The 21368-nt window shown below is 51.2% G+C and overlaps 1 protein-coding gene and 1 pseudogene across 1 annotated transcript in view; both read right to left on the bottom strand.

Moving 5' to 3' along the window:
- Nucleotides 1–5764: 5764 nt before the first annotated feature.
- On the bottom strand, nt 5765–6892 carry LOC139030663 (TP53-regulated inhibitor of apoptosis 1 pseudogene; annotated as a pseudogene).
- Nucleotides 6893–10738: 3846 nt separating this feature from the next.
- Nucleotides 10739–21368, bottom strand: part of CLSTN3 (calsyntenin 3) — a 31215-nt gene continuing 20585 nt past the window's right edge. The window contains exons 13-18 of the mRNA XM_070453078.1: nt 19880–20106; nt 19424–19594; nt 18256–18401; nt 17831–17966; nt 11677–11879; nt 10739–11582 (exon numbers count right to left, since the gene is read on the bottom strand). Of these exons, the coding sequence (XP_070309179.1) occupies nt 11442–11582; nt 11677–11879; nt 17831–17966; nt 18256–18401; nt 19424–19594; nt 19880–20106 (1024 nt within the window). The 3' untranslated portion in view covers nt 10739–11441. The remainder of the gene's footprint in view (nt 11583–11676; nt 11880–17830; nt 17967–18255; nt 18402–19423; nt 19595–19879; nt 20107–21368) is intronic.

Genomic DNA, 21368 nt, shown 5'->3' on the forward strand with positions numbered 1-21368 from the left:
GCAGAATGATAATCGCCCCTTCCAGGCCTGGTCTGTGAAATGCCCCCACGTGCCATCCTCTGATACTTGCTCTTTCCAGCTTGGTACAGCCAACCGTACACGGTGACCTTGGAAATCCTGTGCTGGAAACGGCTGAGGCACAGACGGATGCAGCCTGGGTCTCTAATTCAAAGTGATTGGACCAAGCAAAGCAGTGCTCCCAGAATCTGGAACAATACAGAATACAATCCAGATATGTGTATTTTCTCAGGTCCACATTCCTTCACCTTAAAGTCTTGGGACCAGTTATGTTTCAGTAGGGCTTCCCTGGTGGCTCAGATGGTAAAGAATCTGCCTGCAATTCGGGAGACCTCAGTTCGATTCCTGGGTTGAGAAGATCCCCTGGAGAAGGGGATGGCAACCCACTCCAATGTTCTTGCCTGGAGAATCCCATGGACAGAGGAGCCTGGCGGGCTACAGTCCATGGGGTTGCAAAGAGTCAGCCATGACTGAGCGACTAGGCACAGCACAGCACATGTTTCAGTATCCAGATCTCTTGGGATTTTACTGAGGTAAACATAGGCTATGTATTATACACCAGTGTATGTGAATTACATACCTTCCCCAGCCAACTCTGGGGCAGCCCCTGGGAATCAAGCACATTAATATTTCTTCTGGGGACTTCCCTGGTGGTCCAGGGGCTAAGACTTCTCGCTCTCAATGCAAGGGGCCCAGATATGATCCCTTCAGGAAACTAGATCCCACATGCAACAACTAAGAGTTTCCATACCTCAACTAAAAAAAAAAAAAAAAAAAACAGATCCCACATGCCAAAACTAAAGATCACATTTGCCACAACTAAGTGGTACAGTCAAATTAATTCAGTTCAGTTCAGCCGCTCAGTCATGTCCTCTTTGCAACCCCATGGACTGCAGCATGCTAGGCTTCCCTGTCCTTCACCATCTCTCAAAGTTTGCTCAAACTCATGTCCATCGAGTTGGTGATGCCATCCAACCATCTCATCCTCTGTCATCCCCTTCTCCTCCTGGCTTCAATCTTTCCCAGCATCAGGGTCTTTTTCCAATGAGTCAGTTCTTTGCATCAGGTGGACAAAGTATTGGAGTTTCAGCTTCAGCATCAGTCCTTCCAATGACTTCTCAGGACTGATTTCCCTTAGGAATGACTAGTTAATCTCCTTGCAGTCCAAGGGACTCTCAAGAGTCTTCTCTAACACCACAGTTCAAAAGCATCAAATTAATTAATTAATTAAAATACTTCTTCAGAAAAAATATGAATATTTACTTTGAAATGAACTCTATAAATAATTTCACCTGTTCAGGGCAGGATGAATTTTGGCATTAGACTACCTAAAAACACTTTTGGTTTTCAAAATTTTGTGGATTTCAGGATTGCAGGTAAGAGACTGTGGCTATGCAGCCAAATCCCATAATAAAATAAAGGTTTAGAAGTAACTAGAGAAAATGAATAATGGGGGAAATATTGGTTTCAAGGTCAGGCTATGCCAGTGACAATGAAATTAAACTTTGTTGAAGGAATTCTCCAATCAGGAGGCTGATGTGATGTCAAGCCCACACTCCATTGGCTCAGCCTTTTGGCCACCTTTGTAGCAGAGGAAGCTGGGAAATATAATATAGCTGAATGCCTACCGTGGGCTGGACTAAGGTTTGGTGAGAAGCTGACAATCTCTACAACAGTCCACTCTTCTGGTTACCATCGTGAGGCTGTACCAGAGATGATGAAATTAAACTCCATCGAAAGGATTTTCCAAACAAGAGGTTGGTAGGGTTGTTTTGATCATCTAGTTTCCAGTTGTTTCCTTGTGAACTCTACTGCAGATCTGAGGGACCCTTCCTGGATGGGGAAGATCCCCTGGAGTGGCGACCCACTCCAGTATTCTTGCCTGGAGAGTGCCATGGACAGAGGAGCCTGGTAGGCTGCAGTCCATAAAGTTGCAGAGTCGGACACGACTAAAGCGACTTAGCACAGCACAGCACTCCATTGTATCCTGGATGTGAGCGCCCTTCTGGCACACCCTGTCTTGTCTGGGCCATGCCTTCTCCATCTCAGATTTCTTTGGATCCATCAGTTTCTGATCCAATCACTGACACCAGCTCCACAAACACCCCATCACTGTGAATATTCGTGACATCTGATGTGTATAGATAAGTCTATTTCCAGTTACCTGGGGTTTAAATTACTGTTTAATTTATTAAAATTGTGAGTATAAAATGCAGTTTTGCTCAAACCTTGAAATTCAACTTACAAATCTTGAAATTCTATTTATAAATGTACTAATTTTTCAAAAATTGCTTCCACTTGTTCTTTGATTGATGTTTAAATCAACTTGAACAGATTTACATTTCCTTAGCAATTAGTCTCATCTCCAAAGTTAGTAAAATTTCCATAACTGTTTTACACCATATTCATATGCTTGATATATCTGATTTTTTTTTCCCCTTGTGCACTTCAATTGCCTGGCAAGGTAGACTTAAAAATACTCACAAAATTGTTCTTAAAGCATATGCAGCTCTTGTAAATCTAATTACTTAATTCATTGTGTTCTGCTGTTTGATTTCTCTTAAATGTTCTAATACTTTATTTATTTGTTTATATTTTTTTGTTTAAATTTTTTATTTATTTGTTTATAAACTCGAGCAGTGTCTTACATCTTTCAATTAAAAATCATAATTCTGAAATCAACAGATATTTCAAGTTGGAAACACAAAGCTTACCTTAACATCAAAATATTAAAATTACTTCACTGTCTCTATACTAAATTCTACACCTCCTCAGGAGACCAGTTTGACCTTGTTGGAAAGGCTGAGGTTAGTAGGTCAAAAAATTAGTGCTGTAAACAGTTGACTGTCAGATTGAAGAGCAGAGCAGGAGAGCTTGGGCGCTACAGGCAGTCACAGTAACCCCCTACCGCCACCCCCGTGAACTTACTGAGACTTTCCCAGGTGGAGTTATCTCCACTGACCGCAGGGTGAGCTTTCAGCTGGACTAGCTCACAGTTCACAACAGCAGGGCATCTTTATTCCACCTTGGGTAGATGGACTGCTACCACACTCCCACCTAGAGGTCAGCGAATTTCCTTCACTTACTAAGTCCGCTGTATTTTTCTTTTGAGGGCTTTCCCGGTCACTCAGCGATAAAGAATCTGCCTGCAATGCAGGAGACATGGGTTCAGTCTCTGGGTGGGGAAGATCCCCTGCAGGAAGGCGCAGCAACCCGCTCCAAAATTCTTGCCTGGAAAATTCCATAGACAGAGGAGCCTGGAAGTCTGAGGTCCATGGAGTTGCAAAGTCAGATGCAACTGAGCACCCTTTTTTTTTTTAACCTGATCCTGTCAATGGCCTCCTTTCTCTAAGCCTCTAATTATAAGACCCACCCGCATAAACCTCCTATTCCTTTTCAAACCTGCCTGACCTCCAAGACCTCACACTCTTCCCATATGTGTCTAGCCTGTCTTTAAAGACAACAGACCTTTCTTCCAAAGAAATTGATGTCTTCCTCCAGCTCAGTCAGCTTTGCACTGCATTGGCCAAAGAGTTCGTTCAAATTTTTTCTGTAACATCATACAAAACCTCTGAATGAACTTTTTGGCCAACCCAATATCTTTCCTTCAAAAGCTTCACCTTTCTTATTCCAGGAGAAAGGCCAAATCCTATATTGTTATTTTGTTGTTGTTGTTTTTAAGCAGCTCTTTCTTGACTCCTTGAGCAAGCATGCTTCTTAGACTCAGAATATTCCAGACAGTGCCCTCTTGAATTGCCTTCACAAGCCCTTGTATATATAAGGGTATTAAGTTCAATTATTTTTCTATCATCACATGAAAATGGCATAGCCTCTATTAAATAAGCAATCCTCACTCCTTCTGCTCTCTTCACTGGAAAAAAATATACCACCCTTAGTAGCTAAAACCACAGTCCAAAATTCAAATTCTTGGCCAAGGATTATATACTTGACCAAAGGATGATACAGGTTACAATTCCAGAGCTACCTGGAGATAGCTGTGGGTATCTCTTGAGAGCTTGTGGATAAGCCTGCTGACCTGAGATGTTGAACTCTCCACACTTCATTCCCTTGTCCCTGACTGACACAGTTCACAAGGACAGGTATGGCCTACCTGGGCCTGCACAAGGCTCACGGACACAGTCAGGAGTGAAACATGAAACTCAGCTCCTTTTGAGGTCTGAGGCTCAACCTAAAAATGTGACTGAAAACCACTACAGAACAGAAAGCTATTCCGTCCACCAGAGTCTTACCTGGAAAGCATTTAAAGCTAAGATCCTGCCCATTTTGAGGAAGGACCATCTATTGGTGAACTAGCCTCTATTTTTGCCTTATCTACAGTACCAGGTCACCTCTGACCATGAAGTCAGCACCTGAAAGCCAGTGAGCTCTTGATTATTGAGACCTTAGCCACTCCTGTGGCTAAGACCCCCACCTATTAAAAAAAACAACCTTGTGCTTATCTAAATCAGCCTGAAAACTATGAAAATAGCCACTGTCCTATAGGCATTAGCCACAATAATCTTCTGTAAGCTGCCAAGTGAAGAAAAACCCGGGCTTGTCTAGCTCCAAAGCAAGTATTCAAACAAGCCCGGGGACTTCCATGGCAGTCCAGTGGTTAGGACTCTGTGCTTCCAATGCAGGGGTTGCGAGTTCCATCCATAGTCGGGGGAACTAAGATCTCACACGCTGCGTAGCACAGTCAAAAAAATAAATAAATATACATTAGAAATAAATACAATCACTGTTTTTTTGTTTTTTTTGAAAAAACAAAAAACAAACACTACAAGCCATGCTGCCGGAGTCTGGGGGCAGTGGCAGAGGGGCAAGGAACTTCAGGGACCCTGCCATCCCCTAGAGGCCATGTTTTAAAGACCCCTTCATCACCTGCCCATCTCCCGATAATTAATGATAATGATAGCTCACGTATAGTATGCCAATTCTGAGTTGCATCAGAAAAAGTGATTTTTTTTCATTAAATATTACAATTTATTCCTTTTCATGATTACAGGCATTACAGGGCAGGGTGAATAAACAAGGCAAATAAAGCGACCACTTTTCCACCCCACCCCACCCCCATTTAATCATAGGCAGCATTTTGGCATTTTTATGATATACAGGTTGACTTAATTCATTGACTTCGGTTGGAAGCTGGCAGCCACAAATCTTTGTAATTTAGGATCTTTGTCCGTAGCCACTTCAAGGATTTTAATTCTTAAACTACACCATGAACTCTGAAATGCAGCATGCATGGAGATTTTACATCTTAATATGAGCTCTGACACCTCTTGTTAAGATAGGGAACTGAAAGCTGTCTTCCTCTTGGCTAACCCAGTCCACCAGCAACCTTAACAGTTAAGTTACTATATAAAAATAAAACTGCACACCCAAGCACTGACTGCAACTGTTGTGCTGGGAACCCTTTCTGGAGCACTAGTTCCCTCAGAGAAAAAAGATCTTAACCAGTTACTTCCAAGAACAAATAACCCCAGTAGAGTGTCTGTAATGTCCTTCAAAGAATGGCTCAAGGTCAGGCAATCTTAGACGTCCTGACAAGGTTATGAGTGTTTTCATACAAGATATATTTAAAACTGACCCCAGACCAAATATTACAACCATAATCCCCCAAAATCCCATTATTTAGAACTCTGAGTTCCTGCTGAGATGCCAAAGCCAGAAATCTCAAAGCAAAGAGTGACCGTTCATCATCTTTTACAAGCAGAGAAAAGTATCAAGGAAAGGAAACTCCTCCTTCCTAAATTAATCAAATCAATGCTATCTTCAGTTCTAACTGACAAGAACCAGAGTCCTCAATTTCCTGATTTGAGACGTCCATTATCAAGGTGACTGTCAAGGTCAAGAAGAGTTTTCAGGCTTCTCTTTGCCATGACCCATGAACTCCAGTCCTTCAATAGGAATCTCCTTCTCCTTTGTTGCTTTCTGATTTGAACACCCTGATGGTAGTGCTTGAAGAGGTCGATGCATGGGTCCCTGGAGCAGTTCCCCCTGAGGAACGTCTTGGCAAACCAGTGACTGAAGTACTCTGAAGCACTGGTGGGTGCACTGGCGCTTCATGTTGGTGCAAGCCTCCCCTAGGCTGTTCATGGCGTGGGCCAGAAAAAGTGATTGTATTGAAGCCTCACTGAACCCTTGGAGTAGGGAATTTTTCGACAGCCGGTGAGCCATCACTTAGAGAAGCTGAAGACCAAGGCTGAACACTAAGTTGCTGAGATGTGAACACGGGGGTGGGGGTGGGGGCTCCTCAATCCCTCCTCCCTCCTCCCTCGCTCCTCCTCCCCATCCCATCCCTGGCAGGAGGGGCCCCCTGTGCTTTGGAATTGCCTCAGAACAGCCAGATGATGCAGGAAGAGCAGGGCCCCGAGGTGGAGGGTCATTGGCTGGGTGGTCTGTGGGGGGCTGCCGAACTTCCAGGGGGACTAGGCAGCTGAGTCACCTGGGCCTGGTACCCTGGGTCTTTGCCCTTCTGTCATTTGCAAGTGACATCACCGTCTCTGCACAGCTCCTGTGCCTTCTGGACTTCTCCCTGTCTGTGGTGCCCTGAGCCCAGGAAGACTCCTCTCCCTTCATTAGCCTAACTGAAAATCAGGGGTTTTCTCAACTTCTGCTTTTGCCCTTTAACAGCCTCTCCCCAAAGAACCAGCCACACAGAAGCCTGTGGAGAAATGGCAGCGTAACTCCAACTCAGCTGTTTAAGGGAAAAGATCACATCTGCTGGAGAGGTGGGCGGGACTGCAGACTTGGGGTGAGAACCTCGGATATTCAGGGCAGGTCTTCGAGACTGGACATTACACTCGGACTGGACGTTCCCTTATCCTGTGGGTGAGAATCCTCAGGCAGGCATCACCGGCTTCCAATTCCTTCAATGACAAAGCCAGCCCCCCCACATCCCAGAGTCTGCATTCCCCCACCCACTCCCCCCCACCGTTGCTAAATTTAAACCCTCATCTGTCCTTTTCCTGTAGAACAAGGTTATTTTAGGAAGCGACAGCAGCGTGGTGCCGCGGGAGACGCAGCGACACCAGCGCGATGAAAATAAGCGTGCCAGTTCCTCCCCGTCTCTCAGATGCGCCTGCCTGCCGGCCGGGACTCACCCATCTCCCTCCGCACCGGCTCCCTTCCTGCCGTTCCTCGTCTCTCCAGGAGGGGGCGCCCCGGAGCGGGATGCCTCAGCAGGACGCTGGGTGAGAAGAGGGCGTCCAGGGAGGAGGAGTCCAGGACGCCCAGAGCCCACATTGCACCGAGCACTGAGGATGCAAGCTCAGCTCATGCTACAGGCACCCTGGGAACGGCCTAGGGTCTAGGTGTGTGTGTCGTTCAGTCTGTCCAGCTCTTTGCGACCCCATGGACTGTAGCCCACCAGGCTCCTCTCTTCATGGGATTCTCCACAAGAATACTGGAGTGGGTTGCCATTCCCTCCTCCAGGGGGTCTTCCCAACCCAGGGATCCAACCCAGGTCTCCTGCATTGCAGGCAGACTCTTTACCATCTGAGCCACCAGGAAAGGCCAGGGTCTAGGTGATTCACCAGTCAACTGGTCCAGAGGAACCCTGAGGGGAACCAGAGGACATATTTTGGGGGGACAACATGGAGATTAAAATGTGAAAGTAATATGAGCTCTTCCATGTGTGCTAGGAGACTGGGAGCAGATGTGTCATTCCTGACCCGTCCCAGCAAGAGGACGGCAGCCCCCAAGGTAGGGGCTGGCAGCTGCCGAAATGCAGGTTTTAGGATTGTTACTGATAGCACACCAGTGGGAAGGTTGCAGTGTGATGGAATCCTGACATGGGCAGAGCCCATGTCATCCTTCCCAGAAGACACAAAGGTGAGCGTTCAGGTCTCTGGTCTAGTAATAGGATGCAGACACTTGATTCTTGAGCACTTGGTTACCGTCTCTGCCTCTACAGCTTCTCTCAAGCGGCTGGCTCTCCATCATGCACTTTCCAGGAAGCTCATCAATTTTCACTGCAGAGAATGGACTTAAGAGGAAAACAGGCTTTCAGTGCGAAAGAGAAGATCTGATTGAGGCCAAAGGAGATGTTTGCTGTATCAAATTACATGAGGAGAGAAATGGGAAGCCCTGCCCAAGTCCTGGCGTCCTGAGGCTTTGGGAGGTTCTGTGAGGGAGGTTGGGGAACTTTCCAGGAGATCTTGAGCAACAAAATAGAAACCCATTTGGACTCCTGCCTGCCGCCCCTTCTCTGCACAATGGGCGTCAGCATCTTGCCTCACTCCTGATTCCTATTGCCAATGTGTGTGTGAGAGAGAGAGACTGAGAGAGAAGAATGGGCCCACAAGCGAAAGTGGTTGCTTGGGGCAATGTGGGGGCACGTGGGCTTCAAAGTCTTCTCCAGGCACCCACCCACCCCATGGTGACATGACCATCTGCCCAGCTGTCAGGTCAGGAGGTTCTGGCAGCCATGGGCTGGCATCTGGGGTATCAGCACTAGGGATGAACAGGAGGGACAGGAAAGGCTGCACCTATAAGACACAGTCAGTGGCCCGTGACCCCAGAGAGTCCCCAGGAAACGAGTGCAGAAAGGTGCATTTCAGAAGAAATCCTGGTTGGTCCAAGAGATGGATGATCCAGGGAGGCCGGGACTGGGCAGATGCTAAGAGATGGACCCTGTGCTGCCGATGTGTGTACTTGCCCCATCTGCTCCCAAGAGCTGGGGCTTGAACTTGAATGAAGACCCCGGGTCCTGAGTCTGGCCACACACTGGGGGCTCCAGGGGCAAATGGGCTTCCCATTTGGTGGCGCTAATGGTAAAGAATCCACCTGCCAGTGCAGAAAACCTGGAGATGTGGGTTCGATCCCTGCGTCGGGAAGACCCCCTGGAGTAGGAAATGGCAACCCACTCCAGTATTCTTGCCTGGAGAATTCCATGCACAGAGGATCCTGGCAGGCTACAGTCCATGGGATCTCAAAGAGTCAGATATGACTGAGTGAGCACAAGGGCAAACACTTAACTCCACTGCTCTGTGTGAGAAGCTGTGGACCCTGAGGCCAGGGGTGCGTGAAGACTAGGGGGGATGGTAAGAGAAGAGGGGGTGAGGTCCCTGAAGTTTAAGACCAAAGACTGAAATCTCACTCTCACACCTTGTTAGCACGGAGGCTTTGATATCTGAAGGCTCTGCCCATTGAGCCATCACTCTGAGCAGCTCCAGGGAGAACAGGCAGGCTGCCTCCCACGTGTTATTGCCACAGACATGGAAACATGACTTTGGCATCCACAAGGGCCCCTCCAGGAGACGGTTCATCAGGCACCTGCTGGGTCACGTCTGTCCTCTGTGCACTGATGCCCCCAGGCCAGAGGGCCACCAAAGGAGCTCCCCTCTCCCCTCCTACCAATACATCTTTTCTCATAGAATCGATCTGAGAGCCACACACATCTCATCCATTCTTCAGAGCCCCTACTGCGCGCCAGACCCCATGTGAGTTCTGAGGACACAGTCTGGTGGTGGAGACGGATCTGAACCACTGTGTAGTGAAAAGGTCTGGGATGGAGGCATGAACAAGAGGTGCCAGAGCACAGAAGACTTCCCGGAAGAGGCAGCACTGGGTCTGGAGTGATAAGGACAAGATGGCTAGGCACACAGAGGGGAAAGGACACTGGACAGAGCGAACGGTACATGCAAAGACAGAGGCAAGAAGCAGCAGGGCAGGTTTGGAGAAAGACTAGTGGTTTGTGTGACTGGTACCTAGGTGTGCCGGGGTGGTGGCAGGGAGGGCCAGGCAGGTGGGGGAGGTGGGTTGAGGGGCCTCTCAAGGTGTCCAAACTTGACCCTGACAGTGATTTGGAAGTAGGGAAGGTCCAGGAGGAGAACCTGCACTTTAGAAAAGCCACTCCGACCCAGAGGTGGGTGGAGTGGAGCAAAACACTGGAGGCAAGGAGAACAGGTAGGAGGCAGGTAGGTGACAGGTAGGCAACAGGTAGGTGACACGTAAGAGGCTCTTGCAACAGACCAGGCATATACTGAAGACGGTATAAGCCAAGGCAGCACCAGCAATGGGGTGCCGGGGAGAAAAAGACATTTGAGAGATTTTAAGGGGTAAAAAGTAAAAATGAGAGGGTTTAGTCACCATGTGGACATGAGGTTAAGGGAGAGGGAGAAATCCCAACCCACTCCCAGGTCTCTGGCTCAGGTAACTGGGAGAAAGGCAAAACGGACAGAGTAGAATCCGGGCCAAGGTTGCCTCTGAAGTGCCCGACGCCCTAGTGGAGCCGCCACCTACAGGTGGTGGGGGAACTAAGGGCCCACATGCCACAAGGTATGGCCAATAATTAATCAATTAATTAATTTTTAAAAGGGAAACCCCTTTTTAAAAAACAAATAGCAGGGGTGCCTGCCCTCTCCCCCTCGACTGCCCCGGGGCTGGGCACACAGGAACCCCAGGTGAAAAATTCCAAGAGATGGGGGTGATAACAATGTCTTCCACAAAACTCTGGCATATGCAGCATTCCCCCAATTGTCTGCACTTTTCCCAGGGTGCAGTGGGAGCCATCTGATCCTGGCAACAGCACCCAGACAACCAGCCCTGCCCCTCACTTCAGCTCAGAGACCGAAGGGGTCAGAGACCCCAGCGGCCACCCACAGAGCACCCACCAGGGATCAAGCAGGCCAGAGGCAGCTCACCAGGATTTTTTCCAGTTGTTTTATTTGAAAACCCTAGGGTGTGTCCCCTCCCTCACACACCCACCCCCCGACCCCCACTCCCACCCCAGGACGTGACGATGCCACACGCACACAAGGTTGTGAGCTGCACACAGAACACAGGGGCTGCGCTCACGACGACATGAAAAAATATACATTATATATAATCCACCCGGGCCCCCACCCCACTCCCACCCCTACAACCCAGCCACAGCCAGGTCTCGGAGAAAGGGGCAGGGGCTGCAAGACCTCAGGCAAGGAGAGGAAAGAGGAGGGAAGGGGGCCAGGAGAAGAGGGGATCCCCAGAGTGAAATGGAAAGAGGGGGGCTCGTTAAGAGAAGCAGAGAATGCCCGGCCAGGGGGCCCCGTGGACAGGAGAGAAGGTAAGGGCAGGAGACAAAGTTTTCTTCAGTGCCGCACCGCCCCCCCCACTCCCATACAGCACATGGCTGGTGGGGGAAGAGACAGACGTGAGTCAGCAAAGGGGGTGGCTGCCTGGGGACAGACAAGGCAGCCAGAATCTCCCCAACCCAGGAGTAGGAGCCCAGAGGCATGGAGCCGGGGGTGGGCTGGGGGCTGAGGGGGAGGGGGCGGGCTCTGGTGGGCCCCCAGATTCTGAGATTAGGAGAGGACTCTTCTAAGAGCTCTCTTCTCCACCCCACCGGGTCTCTCTCCTCTAAGAAGGTCCTTCTGTCTCTTCGGTGTGTCTGACTCTCCGGGACGGAATTCTCTGTCTGGGGAGGGGCAGAGGCCTCAGTAGCGGTGAGGGGGGGTCTCGATGATGCGTCTCTCGTCACTGCTGGGCGAGTCAGCCGCCTCCGAGTCGCTGCTGTCCTCATCGTCCTGCTGGCCACCCGCAGTGCCCGCCACGCAGACCTGCCGGCTCTGGTAGGACTGGGGAAGGTTGGGGGGGTGGGTGCTCATTGGGAGTCTCCCTGCTGGGAGTGTGCCCCAGCTGCACCCTGACTCTGCCAGGCCCCCCACTCACCTCCATGGGGTTCACGATAATGGTGAGAGCCGAGTCATCCCAGAAGAGGTCGGGGTCCTTGGGATCGCTGGAGGCCCCGGGAGGCCCGCTGGCCCCCGAGACGCGGCGGTGCAGTGAGTGGATGCGCACGAGACCCAGGACAACCATGAGCACCAGGAAGCCCACGCACACCACGATGATGAGGGTGGCCGCACTGGGGACCACTGCAGAGAGAGCCAGGCACACCTGAGCCAACTTGGCTGGCGGGGGAGGGGGGAGGGGGATGGCAGAAGGGGGTCAGGCGTCTGGGAAGAGGGCATCCCTGAGCAAAAGAGAGGGTCCATGATGGCCCAGAAGAGGGGTCTCCACTGTAGAAGCTGGAAGAGAAGCAGAGTCCCACGGGTACAGAATCTGCCCTCAATGCAGGAGACCTGGGTTCAGTCCCTGGCTCGGGAAGATCCCCTGGAGGAAGAACTGGCAACCCACTCCAGTATTCTTGCCTGGGAAATCTCATGGACAGAGGAGCCTGGCGGGCTACCCCCAAGGGGTTGCAAAGAGTCCGACTTGACTAAGCGACTATCGCTTTCTCTTTTTCACTTTCACCCAGGTAAGGGCAGAGATGGGGAGGGCAGGGGGCAACTGGAGGAACTGAGAGCCTGAGGGAGGGAGGAGGACTGCAAAGGAGGAAGGGCAGGGGGAGGAGAAGGGCCCCCAGCCCAACATTGCCCTGAGCAGTTCTGTGCTCGGCAGACAGAGGGCAAGGCCTGGACCCTGCCCAGGTCCTCTGCCTGCGCCTTCCCTGGGGACCATGCAGTCCAGGAAGGAGGTCCCGGGAGCCCAGAGGGGAAAGGAGAGAGGTGGCCACACGGGCTTGATGATGCAAGAGTAGAGAATGTTCTCCTTTGTTTGAAGAGGAGAAGTGGGCTCCAAGTGTGGCCTGGCACCTGAGGCTGGGGACAGGACCAAGAGGTAGAAAGCAGCCCCTTCAAGTACCCACCTGGACAGAGCTCGCCCCTGCTCCGTGTCGCCTCCCGTCTCCTTGTGGGCTCGAGGGACACCGGGGGGCTCTGCTCCCCTTGGGATGCACCCCCCCTCCCCTCGGCCTCGCCGTGCCTCTGGGCCTGCAGCCTCACTCTGAAGCCCAGGTTCAGGGGGATGTGGACCCTAAAGGGCAGCGAGACCCAGAGCGGGGCGTGCACCCTCACTTGGACCTTGGAGCTGATGGCGGCAAAGCACACGTGCAGGCACAGGTACACGCCCAGGAAGAGCGTGTGGGCGCACACCTGGACCAGGGTCGCCACGCCCCGCACCCGCGCCAGGCCTCTGCCGGCCAGCACGCCTGCCCGCACCAGCCACCCGACGGCCTGCTCACATGGCAGGATGGAAAGGATGCGCCCGAGGGTCTCCAGCAAGGCACAGCAGAGCCACACGTGCAGCGCCACCCAGCTCCCCACCAGCTGGGCAGTCCAGGCGAGCCCGTGCAGGACAAGGTACCCGCCACAGACCTGGACCCAGACTGCCACGGAGGCAGCAGCCGTAAGCACAGCCTTGCCCGCCTCCTGTGCACACACGGACAACACGCGGAGAAGCAGGAGGAGGCAAAACAGAGGCGCCCACAGCCCCACAGACAGCAGGTGGAGGTAGAGACCCCACAGGCGCGCCCCCAGGCTCAGTGCCCTCACGGGCAGCTGGGTGACTACACCCCTCATGGGTGCCCACTCCTGCCGGCCACGGAGGCACAGCACCTCACTGACCAGGGAGGCTGTGTGGGACCCACACCCTGGGCAGTCCCGTTGCTGAGGGGCTGTTAGTATATGCGTCTCACTCACACACACACACACGCACACACACACGAATTTACCCACAGCCTCCAAGACTCACATAGCCAGAGACGGAGCAGAACGCAGGGAAGCACAGAGCATGGGGTACACCCTGGTGCACACCTGTCCTCCAGCAGACAGTGCACGCACACGCTGCCACATGCTCCAGAGCCAGCCAGGTGTGGAAACACAAGCAGGTGTGGGAGCAGCCGCACTGGCCTCACCCCTCACCGAGGCCGCCCTGATGGTGCTCTGCCAGGTCGGTCCCCAGTCTGACCCGACCCATAGCCCATTTGGGGCCAATGACAACTGGCTCTGTTGAGCAAGGCAGGCGCATTCCCTGGGCGCCAGCTCTGGGGAGAGATGGGCCTGGCTGGATGAGTGTTTCTTAACTGTCTGGGGATGGAGGAGGAGGAGCGGGGAGGCCGAGCTGGCCTGTCGGCTCCTCTGCAGGAAAAAGCCCCTCCCGCATCTCCAGGTCGGTGGGGCAGGATCCCAGAACAGTGACCCCCACCAGCAGAATGCCCCCGTAGCCAAGCTCAGGCTGTAGAAGTAGAAACCCCTCCTCGGGGTGGAGGCCACAGCAGGTGAACTGGCGCCACAGCCACAAGGACGACGAGCCAGAGCTTTTGCTCTGTGTCTTAATCAAATGCATTTGTCCCTGCAAGCCCCTGGCCTGGTGAAGGAAGTGACAAGCTGACTGCCAGCAATCAGAAATGACCACAGGAAAGACAAAGCGCAGACACTGCACGTGCGGGCAAATAAGCACAGTTAATTAGTTTAAACTGAGCCAGGAGGCCGGGGAGACGGGAGGATTTTTAAGTTAGCTACAGACAGCAACCAAGAGTTTAGGAAACATCATCAACCTTTCTTACTGAATTAGCTCCAAGTAGTTGACTCTCGCCTCGAGCGACCTCCCCAACAGGAAGGAGTGTTTGAGTTCTAGCCAGTAGCCTATGTGAAACTCCTGGCTTCATGTGAGTGTAAGGCACCATGGATGCCCTGTCCACAACCCTGCGTGGAGCCCCCTTTTTGAAGAGGCTGGGAAGAAACCTCCAACCGGAAGCACTGGTGGGTCCCATCACGTGACTTTCCTAACTGTTCAGTTTTCCTCCTGTTTCAGCTCCAAGGAAGCTCAGGTCCAAATTCTGGCCACTCAAGCAACTGTGCAGTATCTCACAGCATGTGTTTTATGAACTGACTTATTCCCTGGCTTCATCTTCCATCGTCGTCCTTTCTGCCTCACGTCCAACTTCATTTTCTATTCTCATCCTACTGCACTGTGGGTCTCTCCACAAAGTCTCAGATACTTGTAGGTAACAAAGCAAGGAAATAATTCCTAACTTGACTGCACAGTGGAATCACCTGAGGATCTTTAAAAACGCACTGAAGCCTGGCTCCCCACCCCAGACCTTCTGACTGAATTGACATGGGGTATGGCCAAGGCACTAAGGGTTTTTACTGCTCCCAGGCGATTCTGATGTGCATCAAAATTTGGCAGGACTGGATAAATCTTGTCTTCAACACTCATCTTACCCTTCTCAGGCAGCCTTGTTCTCTCCAAACACAACCCCCCTGAGCCACCCATCCACCCCCAGTTCTAACACTCTTGTTCTCTCTCATGTCCATCCAGATTCCCTTCTACCCTCCAGGTTCAAGGTCAAGGTCTGAATGCGCCAGCACAGGCCTTCCTTAGCTGACTGTGCCAGTTCACACTGAGCTCTTTCCTGGTGCACTTAGGCACTTCAGAGAAATGAACCCCCCATCCCATTGGAGAGAATTCTATCTCTTCCTCTTTTGCATGGTCAGAGTAATTTGATATTGCTTAACCACAGTTCTGTAACTCCACTCTTGGGACTGGGAGGGAAGGGAGAGAAAGGGAACACTTTGAAGAGTCAGGAAAGGTACATGGAATGGGTCTGACAAAATGGGTCTCCTGATAAGCTCAGGAGATATCAATCACCAAGGCCCTCGGGTAAACTATGAACTCTGTACCCTACTCAGGCCAAAATCAGGGGAAAGGAAAAGCAGGCTGCCGCTCTCAATTCAGATCTCAGAGCAAGCAGAGAAAACAAGGATGAGAGTCTTACCAAGCCCAACAGCAATGCCAACTAGGACCCACTTTGAGCCTAATCTGAGTGGTAGACCCAGTATCCAACCCCAGCAAGGCTGAGTGGAATGATTGCCAAGGAAAGAACTGGAAGAAGACCTAGGGAGTCATGGCCCCAAAAGTCTATTTAACAAAAACAGGTCAAGTTCACTCACATGTCTCTAAAGATAGTGTGAAGCTTCCTAGAACCTTGCAACTTCCTTATGCTTTACACTCCCTCCTCACCCCTACTTCCATCTGCTTTGCTGTAGGAATCACAGGAAAACACTTAAAAGGTGTCTGCAGTTGTTTTCAGGGAGAGCAAGGATGAGGGGAGCCAGTCCCAGGGAAAAGCAAACACAAGAGACAGTGCAGTGGGAGCCGCTGCCCAAGGAAAGGAAAGCAGACTGAATTCTGAGGGGTACCCAGGAGCCGGTCTCAGTCGGAGACATCCTGGAAAGCCCTCAAGGGCTCCGCCAAATTAGGTGCAACTGTAACGTGATGAGACTGTTTGTAAAGCATCTAACATGGAGAGGATATGAAGGGTGCTAGAGTATGGGTTCTGGAATTCCGCTGGCTGAATTCGAATCCTGGCTCCACCATATTTTTGCTATGTGATCTTGGATAAGGTACTTAACCTCTCTGGGTCTCTGTTTCCTTACCTTTAGAGGGGATCATTCTAGTGCCTATTTCAGCTGTTGTCTTTAATGACTCACTGGGTTAATAGGTGTAAAATTCACAGGCAGAGTGCCTGGCACACCAAAGTGCTCACTACTGTTAATGATTACATGGTTGACAAGAGAGTTGTCCTTTAAGGGTAGGGCTCAGTAAGTGACCATGACCTTGCCCCAAGAAAGCGTGTTTGGAATGCCTTACGGAATTGCCTTCAGAGCCTGCAACACAAGTTTTGACTTTTTTTTAATCTCTTTTTTTTTTTGGCTATGCCATGTGGTATGTGGGATCTTAGTTCTCCGACCAGGGATTGAACCTATGCCCCTTGCAGTGGAAGCACAAACTCTTAACCACTTGACTGTTAGGGAAGTCCCTGACTTTTTCTAATAAGTGACACATCTCTGCCTTTCCGGAGTGGGTTTTACATGTACAAACGTAAAATGCTATCCAGAGCCAACTCTGACAAAAGTGGATGCTGATGTTGGGTAATATTGAACTAGGCCAAAAGCAAGTTATGTCCTGAAAGTAACAAAAATAAATGCATCTCATGAATTGACTTTGAAAACAATTGTAAAAAAGGGATTCCAAAAATCATTTCCAGCAACATCAGAATCATTGCAATTTTTAACAATGTGGAGAAGACTCAATTTATAATATTAGGTGTAAATATTAGGTTACAAAATAGTTTGATCTCATGTTTGTTAAAAGAAAAAAAGAAAACAGCCACATAGGCAAAAACTGGGCTGTGACCCTACTAACAATGGGTCAACTGTGGTGGAACTATGGATGACTTTTCTTATTTACACTTAGAGTTTCTAATTTTTCTATAATTAAACAACTCAAATTATGAATTAAAAATTGCATCACTAGTAAGCAACCCTGGCCAGGGAACAAGATGGCTCTGAAGGGCATCTGTCCATCTGGATGTAGCACTTCACATGTTTGCATATTTTGTTTCAGAAATAGCCTTATGACTTTATCAGTTCAGTTCAGTCGCTCAGTCGTGTCCAACTCTTTGTGACCCCATGAACTGCAGTACGCCAGGCCTCCCTGTCCATCACCAACTCCCGGAGTCCACCCAAACCTATGTCCATCGAGTCGGTGATACCATCCAACCATCTTATCCTCTGTCGTCCCCTTCTCCTCCTGCCCTCAATCTTAGATAGCACATAATTTGACAGGCAATAGCACCAACCTTCTTTAGAATAGAAACTGTATCTACCTTATAATTGTTTGTATTCTTAACGGTATTGTCGACAGCATTAGTATACAGTAGGTGCTTAATACGTGATAGCTTCACTACTGAGGATCCCGAGGTCCGCGGCTGACTTCATATTGCCGGCAGCAGCAACAAAGGCTAAACCCGCACTGACCATCAGCCCGGATATGAGTGACCCTGTGATGACCCAAGGCTCGAACTGTCCACTAGGGAAAGTGAATGAGCCAGGGGTGAAGGGATTGGATCGGAACCGTCAACCAAGCCAGGTTCGACAGAATCCATGGCTCCACCCCTTCCTCCTCACCCACCACCCCCAGAGGTGGAGGGAGGATGCTTGTGCCCACCGGCCTGCTGGCCCCACCCAGCCTTACGTACTGGAGTTGCGGTGGGAGCTGGCCAGGCTGTGTCCAGCCATCTCAGGCGGTGGCTGGTGCCCGCGGTGCAGGAACTGCTGGGAGCTGAGCATGTGGCTGGGGTGGGCCACCCGGTTCACGCTATGCAGGACGCTGACCTGGGGCGAGGGCGGGCTCAGTGGATACGCTCGCTTCTCCCCAGTCCTCCTCCAGCCCTCGGAGGCCCATCTCTTCACCCCTGCCCACGCCCCACGCCCCCACCCGCTCCCCGCCGCCCCAGCTTCCCCTCCTTCTCCACCCACAACCCGGGTCCAGGATTCCCCTGCCCCGGCTGCAGTTTCCACCCCCAACCACCAGGGAGCTCAGTACCCGCCCCCAGCCGCCCCCGCTCCCATCCCGGCTCCTCACCAGCTGGGGCGGCTGTGGGAGGGAGGGGGCTTGGGTTACCTCCACGATGAATTCATTGCTGGAGTAACGCCCATTCATTTCTGAGCAGGAGAGCCGGAACTTCCTGGCGTAGAGGGCTGCTCCGTGTCGCAGGCGATAACGCGCCTGCCTCAGAATCTCTTCATACACGGTGATGCTCTCCACCCCTGGGAACCCGGGAGGCGGCTCAGAGCAGGAGCCAGCGAGGAGGCCCGGGGTCTCTCTCCCAGACTCCCACCTGTTGACACCCCTCAACTCAACAGGAGCGTGACCCGATTCCTTAGAGGGAGAGAGGCTCTCCTGCACCCCGCCAGCTCTGCCTGACTGGGACAGAGAAACCGAGGCTCCATTTGCTCTCCTCTGCGAGCTGGGAGGAGGGATGGAGAGAAGGAAAACAGGGACACATGCAGGACAGAGGGAGGAGGCAGCAGTGGGGAGATGGTGAGGGGCAAAGACAGAAGCCCTCCATGAGGCTCTGGAAGGGAATGAAAACGAGGGGACCGGCCACCCCGTCTTCTATTCTTCCCAACAGAGGGTCCTTTGGAGAGGAGCAGGCTTCCCTGGAAAGCTGCCAAGTCATTACCACCAAACATTAAGAGATGAGCACTTAGGAACTTCCCTGGGAGTCTAGTGGCTAAGGCTCCATGCTCCCAATGAAGGGGACCAGGTTCCATCCCTGGTCAGGGAACTAGGTCCCACATGCCTCAACTAAGAGTTCGTATGCTGCAACTAAACAGTCTGCATGCCACAGCTAAAGACCCCAAGTGCCGCAACTAAAAAAGATCCCACGTGCTGCCAACTAAGACCCAGCACAGCCACATAAATAAATATTAGAAGAAAAGAAAAGCTATGCTGAATCCAAGAGATCAGTGAGATGGAAGACAGAGAAGATGGTGAGTAGCAAATGGCCAGAGAATAAGAAAGCTAGTCAGAGACTGAGCCAGGGAAGAGTGGAGCACAGAACAGAGGTGAGTCGGGCTGGACAGAGACGCTGGGAAAGAACCATCAGAATTCTAAACCCCGGCCCCCACCTCTATGGACAATCTGGAAGACAGAGGACCTCCAGATGGAGAAGGTGAAAGGGGACACTTGGTCACATTTCTGGGCCTGGAAGGAGGACCCTCTGGGTCCCCCAGAGATGGACAGGGGCATCCCAAGAAAAGAGGACCAGCTCTCAGGTCCCACTGACCGGCAATGGTGAGGTAGGCGGATGTGTTGGTGAGCTCCAGGCCTCGCTGCTGCAAGGATGCCATGTCCAGGAGCAGACTTTCCCGCTCGGGATCCAGGTCATCCCCCACCAGGGAGATCTCACAGCCGTCCAGGTTGTGCACGATCTCGTCTGACATGCGAGTGTCTGTCACTGGATGGGAGGGAGTCGGGGTCTGGGTCAGAGCTGAAGGGCCCACCTCCTGGCCACTCCTCCTCCCCATCCTGGGTCATCCCCTGAGAGCTGCCAGCATCGCTGTCAAGAAGGTCACTACCCGACAATGTCCTTATACCTGGGGGCCTCCCACTGGCCCTCCTTCCCAATAGCCAGTGATTCTCGAAAAGCAAATGTGGGGTGACATTGCTGTCATGTCCAGCTCCAGATTTTCTCCTTCAGGTTGGCTCCAGACACCGACCCCTCCCTGGGAGGCATGCTTACCTGTGCCTTGCCAACTCTCGTCCTTTTTGGCCTCCACCTGGTGCGAAATGGAGCAAGTGATCTGGAGATCAGGGAACAAAGGAACCCCCTCGGGTCCTTCGAAGTCCACAGCTGGGCGGGCAAAATGAGCAGTGCCGCTCAGCAGGATCTGGGGGGCATCCGGCTGTAGCACCACCACATAGCCCTCCACTTCAGGGATGGAGACACAGGACTCTTCACTGAAGCACCTGCATCAGGAGAGGGGAGGGAGACAGTTGTGAGCCCAGCACCCGCTCCCTGATAATCTGTAGTCTGGCTACCACTCTGGACCCCCACCTCTGCAGAGAGCACGCCATGTCAGGGAGTAAAAGGGGAGGAAAAGGGGACAGTGTCTCTGCAGACCACCCACACACACACACAGCAAAGCTGGAGGGGGAGATGCCCTTTCCCGGGAGGAAGCCACTGCAGAGAAGGGGCAGGGGCAAAAGGTCAGGCAACCCTGACCTATGACATTACCAATGCCCGATCCCAAGACCATGGAAATGTATTTTACAGACTGAACTTAAAGAAATGGAAATACATACACATCTAAGAGGTTTTTTTGTTTGTTTGGTTTTTTAAAAGTATATTCAGTACAATTCCTATCCTGGGTACATATCTAAAGAAAATGAAATCACTATCTCATGGAAAGGAAATGGCAACCCACTCCAGTAGTCTTGCCTGGAAAGTCCCATGGACAGAGCAGCTTGGTGGGCTACAGACCATGGGGTTGCAAAGAGTCGGACATGACAGAGTGACTGAGCACATATTCAGTGCAATTCCCTTCCTGGGTATATGAGGGCTTCCCTCATAGCTCAGTTGGTAAAGAATTGTCCCACAATGCAAAAGACCCCAGTTTGATTCCTAGGTTGGAAAGATCCCCTGGAGAAGAGAAAGGCTACCCACTCCAGTATTCTGACCTGGAGAATTCCATGGACTGTATAGTCCATGGGGTCACAAAGAGTTGGTTATATATCTAAAGAAAACAAGTATGGGTATATATGGGTATACATCTAAAGATGAAATCACTATCTCAAAGCACTAGCTCCAGCCTCATGTTCACCACAGCATTATTCACAGTCACCAAGACACAGGGACCACCAGAGTGTCCGTCCACAGATGAATGGATCAAGAAGATGTGACGTATATACAATGGAATACTATACATTCTGCCTTTTGTAATGATGTGGAAGGACCTTGAAGGTGTTAATGCTAAGTGAACTAAATAAGATAAAGACAAATACCATATATATCACTTATATGGGGAATCTATCACCTTCTTTTTTATATTTTTGGCCACACCAAGTCATGCAGGGATCCTGGTTCCTCAATATCCATGACCCCTGCAGTGGAAGCTCGGAGTCTTAACTACTGGACTGGTAGATATGTGTCAAAAAATATTCAACAACAAAGGTGGGGTAGGATGGGAGTGGGAAGTGTGTCAAAGGATGTCCACAAAACTATAATTCAA

This window comes from Odocoileus virginianus, chromosome 23 (assembly GCF_023699985.2).
Source record: "Odocoileus virginianus isolate 20LAN1187 ecotype Illinois chromosome 23, Ovbor_1.2, whole genome shotgun sequence".
NCBI classification, from domain to species: domain Eukaryota; kingdom Metazoa; phylum Chordata; class Mammalia; order Artiodactyla; family Cervidae; genus Odocoileus; species Odocoileus virginianus.